Source organism: Zeugodacus cucurbitae, chromosome 2 (genome assembly GCF_028554725.1).
Source record: "Zeugodacus cucurbitae isolate PBARC_wt_2022May chromosome 2, idZeuCucr1.2, whole genome shotgun sequence".
Taxonomy (NCBI): Eukaryota; Metazoa; Arthropoda; class Insecta; order Diptera; family Tephritidae; genus Zeugodacus; species Zeugodacus cucurbitae.
In genome coordinates, this window is record NC_071667.1 from 46,122,043 (window position 1) to 46,135,756 (window position 13,714).

The window sequence follows — 13,714 nt, forward strand, 5'->3', positions numbered from 1 at the left end:
GATTTCAATATATCTGAATAGAGAGATAGAGAAAAATTGCACGATGTTGGTGATTCTCTTTGCTAATTTTAAGCTAAAATAACTTTTTATGACTACTTTAGATTAAAACCAGAGCTATTAGTTTCTAAACTTCCAGTTTTCCCGCCGGGTTGCATGCACCGAAATACCAGCCGATTCCCGAAATCCATTAAAGTTAAACCAACCCAAAAGCAAACGCCAATTCAATTTACGAAAATGGCTTATAATTTATTTATATAAAATACATTCAAACATATGTGTAGGTATAATAAATAATTTAGCTAGGACATAAGATGGGCGCCCAACACTACAGCTACATACATGTAGAGATTGAGCAACTAAAATATTTACAATTCAACTGTCGGTGAAAACACGCACTAGCATATAACAAAATCAATGAAAACAACAAAGTCAACACTTGGATGAAAACAAAAACGAAAGCACAACTTCAAAGAGTCATGCAGCTGGGATGGCAGTGTAGTAATGGCTGTGTGCGGCCAACTTTCGTCGCAACCTAACTCTTCTGCTCGCTCTGTATATCCTTGCCGGTGTTGCGGCCATAATATCCCGAGTAAGCGGCTTCGTGAGCATCACCAAAGCTTACAGAGTTACCGCCATTGCCAGCAGTTTGGTAATTTTTGCTGTAGTAATCTGTGTATGGCTTCGAGAAGGAAGGATCCTGACGATAGAATTGACCATGTCCAGCGCCAGCACCTTCGTAATGATCGTGATGGTGATAATATGTGGCCGAGCCGACGCCTTGTGGTGAGTATTCGGGGAAGTTGTTTTTGTTGCCAAAGAGGCCAGAGAAGGCGCCGCCGCCAAAACCGGGACCACCTGGTGGACGACAGAGTTTGAAGTAGGCGAACAAACCGGGCAGTATGATAGCAGCCAAGCCAAGTATCTTTTTCAGACCAGCAATACCAAGGATGAAGGGCAAGAAAAGCAACAATTTCAGTTTGAAAATCTTGAGTACCAACAACAATGGGATGATCATCTTCTTCAACTTCTTGCGAGCTATTGAGAGGGGAAGAGAAGAAGTTCAAATATTTAATATCACATCCATAGATTTAAAAAAACAAATTGATGTGATGGCTTATTTACATGTTTTGGAGCGCGACTTACTGAAGACGGGCGCATGTTTATCCTCAATGACGTCCAATTCACTGTCAATGTCGTTTCCAATGAAACGAGCTGAATAGCGTCCCGCCTCGGTGAGCTCCTCGGGCACATCGATTTCCAACGCTGTGGACTTGACAAAGCTGCATGGGTTATAAAGGGAGAGAAAATGAGAGAGATAAAGTGAGTAATGACGATGGAGAATTAAGAGCTTGTGACACACTCACCGTTCAGCGCGCCTCAGGGCGTATTTAACCAATTGGTCCCAATCGCTATCCTCGTTGCGTGGTTCCTGAGAATACTCGAATGGCTCTTGCAAGAGTGAACGTTGCTGTGTTTCGGGCAAACGAATGACACGCGCAAAATCAGACAAACTGTAGAAAGGAGCAAAATTCAAAATTAGTTAACTATTTATTTCACATTCATTAGGGATGTTTGTCATGTAACTCTTACGCATATTGGTCACGATAAAAAATCTCATCGAAGCTTCCGAGCGCTTGTGTCTTGAAGCACTCTGATAAATCACCGCTCACGCAATTTTGATTTGTGCGCGCTAAATAGGGGTCGTTCTCCTGCTGCAGACCGATTAAACTCAAGAACGCTGAGCCCAAACCACGCTCTTGTCCATAACTCACAGCGGGCGATTGCTGTTGCTGTTGCTGCTGCTGTTGTGGATGCAACTGCTGTGGCTGTGGTGCGAAAATCTGTTGAACATTTTGTTGCTGCTGTTGTTGATGTTGTTGTTGCTGTTGAGGTTGCTGATCGGGCAAACGCAGTCCCTGACCGGCCACAAGCGCAACGCAGCAGGTCCAAATTAGCAACAGCGCCGGCCAAGTGTGCCTTAGGTGTGTTTCTGTTCGTGTTGTCATTGCTGGAAATCAAAAGAAAATAAAAGAAAAACATTTATTAAAGAGAAAATCAAATAAAGTGCAGTGATTAATGCTGATAAGCAAGCAAAAATTTTAGTTAATCCAAATGTGCAATATTTGCATGGACTTCGCAAACAAATTTCACACTCTCTCTTTTACGGCGAGGGGTTTATAAAACCCAACACAACAACAACTCTTACTGAAAACGATGGCTAACCACGCACGATTTTCCCGTGCAATATCGATTTTATTCCTCACAAACAACAACAAAAACATACGCGTGCACTTGCAAACTTGCATACCAGTATGCATTAAAGCAAAACCTGTACCAAAGGCTCGTGGCTGTATTGACAGCGTCTCAATCCAGTTTCGAAATGAAATGACCAAAAATCGCCAACAGTTTGAGAAACTCGCAAAGTCCACAGTCGTCGGTCTGCCAACGCAATGTAAGCTTTTCTCTTTACTGTGACGATCTCGATCGGCGCGAGCGCAGCACATTTCAGTGCTTTATAATAACAACAACAAATTATGTATGTGTAATAAGAGTAAGCCAAAAACAAAGACAAGACAATTTTAACAAATCATTTCCTTTTTTCTCAAGTTTTCAGCTTTTCTCGAAGAATCTCTTCCACATATCTTCATGTGCGTACGTCTTTATGGCAAAGAAATGCAGCGCCAACACAACGGAAAAGCGGCCAATCGCCTTTTGACTGCTTGGCGTTGACCGCATTTAACTTGTGGTTCTGCTGGTGACGCGGCGCAGAATCTCGTTGACATCTGGCATACTTTCGGTAGACGACGCAATAGTGGCCAGCAGATAAACAAGAGCGCGGCGAATGTATAGACTGCGCCACAGTTAGCTGCGCATGCGCGTACGCAGAAGCCCACTGTATGGCAATAATTTAGCTTTTTGTTGTAAAGTGACCGCTACCGTTATTTCCTATTCTGTTACAAATTTTTTGTTGCATCTAGTTTATTTGTAATTCTATATTATAATCAATTTAAATTTAAATGTCTTCTCTGCTTTGAGTGCGTCTCACCAATATCACCGCCGCCAAACAAACTTGTATGAAGCGCTTCGATTCGCCTTAAAATGCGATGCAAACCATAAATAAAACCAAAACAAATGAATTTCACTTTACTCTCAGTTGTGGCTTGGAAATTGTTGTTGCAAGCAGAATACATATATATATGGATGCCCAAACGTGTACTGGACCCACATATACATTTATATATGTATATATGTACACATGTACTATATAATTTGTGTTGCTTGACTGCTTTCAGCCAGCATTACTGGACTGTGCATTTGTGTGTGTGCTTTATTTTCTATTTCATAAATTTGACTTCAAACTTGGCCCATAAAGGCAAAAACAAACCTATCATTTGTCAATTTTTATGACGTATGTATATTATGTGGTACTTTGCAACCGAGACGAATTTTAATCACAAATTGATATTTGAATATTTGTTTTCTAGTAAATACAGACGAATATATTAGAATACGTATCAACGGATAAGTGATGAGTGTTGTATAACCATGAATTACCTTTGACTCTTTAAAGCTGAGATCAAATTTAAAAAATAATTTTTGAATGTTAAATTGATTTAAGTTATCAAAAAATATCAGAATAATTTCTTTCACTATAACTCTCTTAACTCTCTATTCTCTTCTTTCCCTGCGTATGTTTTCCTGTGATTACAAATAAAATTGTCATATTTCGGTCCTTCAGCCAGAACACGTCGAAACATACTCAACGCTTGCAAGACGCGTTTCTCTTTCTCGCACATGTTCATTGACTTTTGACGACTAACTGATTGCGGCGACGCGGACAGACAGTTTAACCGATAGCCAAAAGCAACAACGAATGACAGCGACAATTTGTAATCACCAAACAACATGCTTTGATTGTTGCTGATGATGCTGTTATGCCCGGCGAGCCACAAAGAGCGCTTGTTGGCCATGGCGCATGCGCCCAAACTCACGTCTCATATCAGAAAAAGCAGTGAACTAACAACACAAAGAAATAATGCGGGTAATTACAATAAATTGTTTGGAAATATTTTTGTGAAACATAATTTCAATAAACGGTCTCCGTGTAAGGTAGTATGTAGTACATCGTATCGGTTGCTATTCGCATGGAATTTATTTGATTTCAAGAGCAAAATCGAGGTTAGGTTAATGCTTTGTAATTCGCATTGCTAGCAAATATATTGTAGCTGAATTTAATTGAAAGCTTTTTGGATCTTTAAACTAGAATATTTAAGAAATATGAATAAAATTTCGAAAAGAAAAACATAAGTATTTAAAAAAATTAAATAAGTCTAATTTTTTATTTTCATCGGTTTGTGTATAATTGTATCCCTTTTCTCAAATTAGCTAAATAGACATCATTTCATCGTTTATACAACAGATGTACATGCATATTCACGTAATCCAAATCCAATTAGTTTTCTAACCGATGTTTTGCTAGTAATTTTTAAATATTTAGTATTAAAATTCCCCCTTATTAAAGACTCGAATACTCAAGTGAAAAGCGTTAAAGTGAATGGAGCACTTTTAATTAACCACCTCGTATCCATTTACAGTTAAATGTCAAACTTTTATTTCAACCCACAAGCGCAGCAGCGCCTTTCATTTATGTTTATATGTATGTTCCACAATTGCTTTGTGCCTTGTGACGCCCCAATCGTTAAACGTTATTCACATTTATTTATGCCTGGGGCGTTAATTCTATTTCTACACGTTTTTCCATTCAATTAACTTCCCTCAATAAAAAGTTATTGTATATGAATGAAAAATGAATGACAAACACGTTGTTTGCAGCTTTTCCATTTAATACACACACGCACACAAACACAACATGAATTCACCCGACATAAAATGTGGCAGGATCAGAGTGCCTTACAAGGAACAAGTGAGTAATGCCAACTGGTATTCATGTGGACTGGTTACTTCAATTGGAACTAGTTGCCAAACCTTTTTATAATTATTTAAGAATTGTTGCTAATTTTTACAGGTAGTTCAATAAGTAATTTTCCTGACTTGATTTCTTTTAAAGAACTTAATATTATGTTTTTTATAAAATATTTGAGATGAACTGAGCTCAAATAATACCCTTTTGACACTAGTTACGTTAGTCAGCTACTACTTTTTGCCTGATTGGTACAACTTTACTGTTTGATGCGCCAAGATAAATCAACATGTTTGCCAACACTCTGGCGCTAGGATATCATTTGTCAGCCTTAACAACGCCAGGGAAACTGGGAAGCTGGTAAGCTCAAGAAACAAAATCGTAAAAATGCATAAACTTAGAAATTTTAATAAATGTACGTGATTTGTTTTATATTCGAATGGTTGGCTTTGTTTTCGTTTGTCTGTCTGGAGCAATTTGCGTTTTTATTGATTTCTCTTGCGGCTAAAGTTGCGCTCTAACGCTGCTTTACACTTCTACTTTTTTATATTTCTTTTTTTCGCTGGGTTTGTGTGGTCAGTGCTTCTTCAAACACACTTTTGGAGAGCGTTATTAAATTTTCTATTTTTGTTGAATATTGAAAGTTTTTAAGTATTCACAACTGCCCCTATTATGCTGGTACTTCATGAGTCATACATATTTGTTTATTTATATTTGCTGAGGGCTTACATATGACTTTTCAATAAATCAATAATAGAAAGGTTCAGCACTTGGAAATAATTCACTTTATATTGATTTAATATATATTTACGGTGTGTGATTTATATGAAGTTGAGAGTTGAGTCAAATATTTCGGCAACCTAACAAAGTGCAATGGAGGTATGTTTTCCATATATTTTAGATGAAATAATATGTGCATTAATGAATATTATATATTAAAATAGTATTATTAAACTTTAAATTTTTATTTCAAAATTTGTCGTAGATGCCTATAAAATAGAAATAAAAAACGGCTTTCCTACAGGATGAATGACGGAAGAACGACTGGACTGATTAGGCATATCAACAAACCTAAGCATCCTCACTCCACCGCTACACATTCCGCCAAACTTTATACTTCTCTTTCTCGTTTCTCATATTTTTCCAATTTCGCTTTTAAACTACCAGCCTCTAAAGACCAAATTATTATTGTTAAGTGGTGAACTGCCACCGCATTTCCAACGCCTTCGGCTGCTAAGTGGCAAAAATATGCTTCGTGCAGATTTGTGTTATGACTCGTATGAAATTGCACAAATTAACAAATTACTCCCATTTGTGTCGTCGTAATTTCTTTGTTGATAATGCCGCGTATATGATACTACATATTATGGTCATAAATAGCACAGCTAGCAAAGCAACCCTTACTTATCCGCGTTTATGTGCGCTTGGGTAATGAGCTAAACTTTGTTTAGAAAGGCAGCGAAGAGTTGAAAATGTGTAAATTTGATAACAAAAGCAACAAAATCCAAACTAACTCAGCATATTTAATGCAGTGACGAAATTCGGCATGAGACTTTGCTTCTTTGCAACGCGCGCACCTGATAACGCTGAATATACCAATGGAATAAAGATACATGGAGTGGCTTGAAGTGGACCCCACAAGCAAGGCACCGACAATGCTTGTATGAAGGTGAAATATACAATAACAAGCGCTTGACTCCAACAAACAGCAAACACGCTGCATGGCCTTCTAGCGTATGGCTTGCATTATCCGATCATTTGGCTCTAACTCTGGCCATGACATACGAACAAGCACTTTCAAGTGCAGCCAGCGGCAACGAATGCAGCGCGAGTATCTGTTTACAATGCACGCGTTAGAAAAGTTACCAAAGCGACCAGACACTGAGGTTAAAATGCAGCTCAAAAGCGAAGTGGAAAACTCCGAACAAAGCGGTGTTGTATGCGCCCACATACAAATATGTCTGTGTGTGCCGGTGTAAACTTTTACTTTCAGTTTTCCCGCTACACGAACGCTTATCGCTTCATTGTGACTGAGATTTCATATTTCTTCACATTTTTATGCTTTCTTTTTTCTCCACTCCGAACATTACCATAATTTGCTTTCGCAAACTTTTTATCTTCGATCGTGGCATGTCATAAACGTGCGCTCTTACGTGCCGGCATAAGCACACACATTTGCTGTGTTATGGATATTATGTATGTGGTTGTATGTGTGAATGGTAGGTATTAGAGCGCTGCTTGAAGCCATTGAACCCACATGATCTGCTCTGGCGCTATTCGCTACGAAAGTGTGAGTGTCTGTGTGTTTGAAATATAAAAAATATAGTTTCTGTACTGAACTTTGACCACTTCAATGTTATTGTAATTTTTTAACATCACATCAAGGCCGACAAGACATTATTTATTGAAATCGTTGGTCGTAGCTGTTGGGAATTTCAAGTAAGTGGGATTTAAAGCAACAGAATAACAAAATTTACTAATAATAAATTTATGGCACAGTTGCTTTCACTAGTGGAGGGGCAGAAAGGGGCGTAATTACGATCGCCTAGAACGGATGAAATAGTGAACAAGCAATGAGCTCACTCGAAGAAAGATTCCACACAACTTTTTGTAAATTGTTCATATATGTTTTGGTATATTTGTTTATCGGAGAATGATACTTGAAAGTTATATTGATAGATTGATTCCTACTAAACAATAAAATAATTGACAACATTCGGAAATCATACATGTGCCACTCGCTTATGTGTATTCCTTTCCTAAAAGCTTTCTATAATTTATATTAAAATAATAAGCATATCTACATTGAACCTGTAACCTGTCGTCTCGATTAAACTCTCATCGTGTGTTTAACTATATCACCACTGAAATGTCCTTGCATTTATAGTTATTGTAACAAGTGTCAATGCTGCCCTTGCATTATTTCATTAAAGTTGCTCGAAAATCTACTTTAATGGTCTCCGCTAGTACTCTGTTCTCAGCCTTTAATTACTTACAATAACTGCACGTAATGCCAGCGTGTAACGGTATAAACGTAAGTGAATAACTTTATAACTCGCGCATGCCTCAATCAAAAGTTTTCACCACAATGACTAAATTTATCACAGATGTGATGTCTGCAAAAGCTCAAATTTCATTTGAAAATTGTTTTCAAGGTAAATTTCGGAATGCTCGCTACTTGAATTTCCAGACCGACAGATTTTCTACCAATTAAACTTTTTAGAGACAACTTTGTCAACAAACTGTTACAGGAGGAGGGTTGTATGTTGTTAAGTGCTTGGGAATTTCTGTTTGGTCGGAAGTTTTTGCGTTGCTACGGAAATCGACCAGAATTTAATGAAAGGAAGCTCTTGACTTTTAAACTTTACTCAATTTGGCAGCGATGTGTGTGATAAGCATTTAAGAGTTGCTTCGCAGACAAGCGAGTGGTTTGCATTTAAATATATTTCGCATTTTAAGAAATTTTCAACAAACAGTTAATGAAGCGATATTTGAATTAAAGTGTGGTCAAATTTAAAACGTTTATGAAACTATTTAGTGCGCTTAATTTTCATTCCTCTAATAAAATGTTGTACACGCATGAGCTTTTTAATACACAGGAAATGCACACACAACCACTAAGCCATAGCCGTCATTAAAGCCAGCCTAAAAATATGCTTCAAAAATATTTAGTGCTTATGTAATGAAATCACGATGCGAGTTATATTTGTATGATAGTCCACTCGCCTAAAAGTATGCAACTGAGTGTACCTTTTGCTATTCGATTCTATTTCACTGATTTCTAATTTGTCCACACAGCGTAAATTCACGCTTGGATTGTTTACCAATAAAATAAAAAATAAATAAAAGTCTCCAATAAAAAAATATTTAAATGGAATCTCAAATTTTTAACTGTCAACTGTTCAAAATCTGTTTGTTTTCAACCTTACAAATTTACATACCCATATATGTATATCCATAAAATCAAAAATAGATTTTCATAAAAAAAAATTGAATTTCATAACTGTTAACGTTTTCACTCATCATGCAAATTGTTAACTCATCAAAAAATGTAAAAGCAAATCACTTCGTTTTGTAGGTGGATATTTAAGCTACTGTACTGTATGAAGTGAAGATTTCCAGCGAAATGAAATATACAAAGAAAGTATGAACGAGACTTTACAGCGACTTATTAAGCATTCCTGCAGAAACCAACGTACAACATTGAAAAATTATGAAAACTAAATTAAACTTTAATATCTGCATTTGTAATTTGTTTATTTTGACGATTCAATGTCAAATGGTAGCGACCTTTGGACAAAAATACGATGTGGAAATGTATGAATATTCCGCCTATTACAGACGAAGGTCAACAAATGCTTATGAATATTTATACGCCATAGCTCAGACTCAACGCACTTAGTGGGCATGCGTGTGTGTATTTGCGAATATATTTGCATTTCTTTTATATTAAATTTCGCATACTCAATCGTTTGCATTGCGCAACCGCAAGCGGCTGCAGAAGGCGCCCGTTCACACACCACACACACACTCACACATGAATGTGTGCCTCGCAATTAGCGCTAAATGATCGCCCATTTAAAGCCCACAACTCTTTCGTCCAGTTACACCGACACAATGAAAGCTTTCGAGCGTTGACTCACCTCAACTTTTTGTTTACTTTTATAATTTTTTTTGTGTGAACATGTACGTATGCTATTTTTACCTTTCTTTAGCGCTCGTTGCTTTTGCGAGCTTTCGTTTTCATTGCCAGTAGCCTCAGCTCGACTGGCGACCTCTTTATTTCTGTGGCTGTGTTTGGGTTTGTTTTTGCAATTTTCTTTGTATTTGCTTGCGAGATTTCATCTCTTACCCGTTGGCGGCCGACCTCTTTCGCAATTTCAACGGGTTGCAGCCGCAATGCTTAGCGTTGTTGTTGCATGAAATGTTGGCAAATGCGGTGTTAATAGAAAAACAAAATCATGCAAATAATGTGTTTGCATTGGCATTGTTATGAAATACTTGAAGCGTCTGACACATTTACACTCACTCGATTTCGTGGCAACAATTATCAACCATTATTGCGGTTGTGTTGAGATAAACTTTGTTGCAGGAAGGGGAAGTGGAAATGAAGTAGTTTGGGAAATTTTGAGGCAATTGCCGCTAATGCTTTACATCAGTTTGGTTTCCTATGTTCCTGGTTTGCAGTTAAATATACCGATATTGAAACAGAAAACTTTCCAAGTAATTTTTGCTGGTTATTATAAATATTTTTTTACACAAAGTGAAATCTTTAAATAATAAATTATTTCTCAATATTACATTTGAACAATAAAACAATATTTTCTATTTTCTAGCAAACATTAAGAAAATCTATTACTGTTGTAGTGGTAGAAAATACTCTCCAAATAATATTTAGGGATATTGTCCTTGGCTGGATGAAAATTCAGTACTGTTTCGGTTATGTAAATTCCAGAGTTTACAAAGCTGTTTAAGCTGTCTTAAACATCAATTAGTCGTATATGTTTCAAATCACAAAAAAGATGATTTAATTTAATTTAATTTCTTGTAATCGCTTTGGAGTAGGTTAACAAACTACTTGTATTTTCAAAATACATTCAAAATCCCCTTCTGTTATTCAGAAACATCTTTAATGAGCCGAATTTTAGGCATGGGACATTATTGATGAAAAACCAAAAATCGAAATTGCCATATTGTACTTCAAAACAAAAATAACGGTTTAAATTTCAGTATTACTAAAATAATTTCGATCATCATCATCACGGCTCGCCCGCTCAATAAAATCACTAATTACGAATCATGTCTTTATCCCTTCACTTCACATTCACAAATTGCAATAATTATTCAACAACTAGTTACACAATCGCAATGTTGAACATAACTATTGTAACACAAATTTTATTTTTTTTCTTTTGAAAACACACTCAAACACCTTCCGTACACTATGTCATAAGACGACTGCTCACCTTTTGTTGTTGCTTGTAAATGTTTAAGTGTTTTCATAAAATATCCTTCGGCGGTTGGGCGCGTCTACCACTACTTTGCACTGCTGGCTTTACAAATGAACTGTGCCAACTCCAATCGACCGCAAGCAATTTATATGAAACCAAAAATTTAGTGGATCACAATGCGAAAGAGTAAATTTCGTCTTGAAACGTAATAAACAATGGCGCCGAGTTGTGATGTTGGTAAAACCGAAATTGAGGAACACAAATAAGCGGAGAGTAGGAAATGTGCAAAGTGTGGAGGAATAAGCATGTGAAGGTGCAAAATCAAAGTAAGCCAAACAGTTGACACAGTGATTAGTTAAATGCTGAGCAAATTAAAAAAAACAACAACAACAAAACACACACAAAAAATAAATAATCACAGATTCGGTGCGGCGTTAAAGCGTCACTGTGATGCGTGTTGTCTCAAAAACAACAATAACAGCAGCTGAAATAAAAAACTCCAAAACAATAATAAAAGAAACAATAACAACAGCAACTCAGTTGCGGTAGGTTGTTGATTGTTTGTTTTGATTGTTTTCTACTTATTTTTGGCCATTTCCTTTTATACGGTTTCCCATTCGGCTGCTCACCGAAGTGTGCGGTGTCTGCAAACGTGTGACGTTAACCCTTGCTGCAGCGTCGCATGGGCCCAGCATGCACCTTGAGAAAACCCCAACATTCAGGTTGTAGTAACGCACCGCTGCAGCCTTGATGCTTGTACTCGCGGCAATAGACGATGGTAGCGTTGAAATTAATGCGACGAAAAGCAAAATTTGATCGAAAAACGTGTTCACCGTGTATTATTGGTGCGGGTGAGTCATCGCCGGGCGGGAAAATACCGCAATGTAAGCAAAACGAACGCATTGGCGTAACAACTGCATACAAACATACTACATTTATTTGTATGATAAATCATGCGTTCGGTTGTTGGTGTGCGTCAACATGCGAAATTATGTAATCCATTCAACTGAATCGCCTTAGCGCTTTGCCATTCAATCCACATGAAGTCGTACAACAGAAAACGCATTCATTGTTATTCATCAGCTCGATGTTTGTCTGAATCTCGCCTGGATGTGTTTGGCCTGTGGTGAATAATCACCAATTATTGCTACAGCATCGCACTGTGAGATTGTCTGTCTCAACCGGAGTACAGTTAAATATGCTTTCACACACACACACTCACGGATCGTAACAAATTGCATGCATGCCAGTTGTCTAAAATTGAACCACATTTACTTTTTCCACAGACAACTGGGTTCACTATCTCCTTTGGCCTATGAAGCCCGTACAACTTTCCGTCTTGCTCTTTGTTCGTCCGTCTTGTATGTGGCGAGATTAATGCCTTGTGGCCGTTGCTGTCGCTCTCGATTGCTTGCCGTTTGTCACAGCTGTTGCAACACACCCACTCGTTTCGTTAGTTGTGTCCTCTGTTATTGGGGTTTCACTGATTTTCAAGTGGGTCCACTTGAACGATGTTCAATGATTTACATATTTAAATATCACAAGTTGTTATGGGCTTTTGCTTCGGGCAGTTATTGAACGCGTGACATTCAAATTCGGATGAGGCTGAACTTTATCTGGGTCGACTGCGGTCAAACTTATTAAGTTTGAATCATACAAAAGCATATGTTAAGATTAAGTTAACAGCTGTGTTGAACAAATTGCATTTCTCTTTGTTTACTGTTTTACTTTGAAGTAGAAAAAACCATCAAATAGGTAAGGAATTACAATACTAATGACTGTGTTCAGCCAGGTTCCATCAGATTTATGACGACACATGGAAGCAATGAATATTCATTATTTAAGTGGAACCACTAATTTGGTTTATTTTTTTGGTGAAACTTATGTTTCTAAATCGCTAACTGTATGGCATATGAAATACTGGAAGAATGTGGATGAAGTGGAGGTTGTAATAGTGCGAGACCGTTTCTAACTACAATATGTAATTCTCAAATTTAAAAACTATCAATTGACAAATGTGACAGAATTCATCGACTTTACGATGTTCTACCACATCAATCATCATGGTGTTGATCGGTCGGTACAATACTGATATCCTCTAGCAATCAACCGATTGAGTAATTAACGGTATTGCTGACAGGAGATTTTGGAAACTCGGGCAATATTCGTGTTCAAATTGATATATTTTCACACCAGTTACTGAATTGGAGAGCGGTAAAATTAAATACAATTGCTTTGGTTTGTATGCCAAATAACTTAAGTATTTAAAGAGAGATTGTTTCATTCATCAAATTCCCGGACATCCGAAACAACTATAGAGATCTTTGTTGATATGAATAGCTAGTTAGCAATGTTAGCAAAAATTAAGATTGAAAGCAAAACTTCGAAGTACTCACATACATGCATATAAGTGAGTTGACATCGCTGTGAAAGCAAGTGAGTCTGTCCATTATGCAACACAATTTGTATACTACATTTACAAATTATTTGATCCATTTTGATTTGATCCAAAGCTTAAGATCTTATAGTTAATAAGACTTAAAAACAATTGGAGTTGGAATCGTATTCCTTGGAAGCGATTAAATTGAAATTTTTGCATTTGGTCGAAATATAATGATGAAAAAATCTCAAAATTAAGATTGGAAAAGAGTTTTTTGCATTATTTTCAAGTCAAATCCTTGAGTTACAGTATACTCTCGAAAAGTAAATCGATTGGTATTTTGGGTAATTTACTTTTTCGAATAATTTACTTTTCCAAATATATACATAAATTTTCTGTTTTTATAATATTAAATGCATTTTTAAACTTAAAAAATTCATTCATTTATTTGCTTCAATAAAA

The 13,714-nt window shown here is 36.8% G+C and overlaps 1 protein-coding gene across 3 annotated transcripts; it reads right to left on the reverse strand.

The window, feature by feature from the left end:
- Window positions 1–209: 209 nt before the first annotated feature.
- LOC105212387 (uncharacterized) lies at window positions 210–11,048 on the reverse strand. 3 transcript variants are annotated; one of them, XM_011184326.3, is made up of 5 exons: window positions 10,888–11,048; window positions 1,591–2,008; window positions 1,365–1,511; window positions 1,123–1,280; window positions 210–1,035 (listed from the first exon to the last, which is right to left on the reverse strand). In XM_011184326.3, exons 1-5 carry the CDS (start codon window positions 10,922–10,924, stop codon window positions 533–535), a joined length of 1,263 nt encoding a protein of 420 aa, XP_011182628.1. In that variant the 5' UTR covers window positions 10,925–11,048; the 3' UTR covers window positions 210–532. The 3 variants fall into 3 exon arrangements, with proteins under 3 accessions (XP_011182628.1, XP_054092069.1, XP_054092070.1); XM_054236094.1 differs by lacking the exon at window positions 10,888–11,048 and adding an exon at window positions 2,207–2,361; XM_054236095.1 differs by lacking the exon at window positions 10,888–11,048 and adding an exon at window positions 2,207–2,360 and having other exon boundaries at window positions 1,144–1,280.
- Window positions 11,049–13,714: the final 2,666 nt, after the last annotated feature.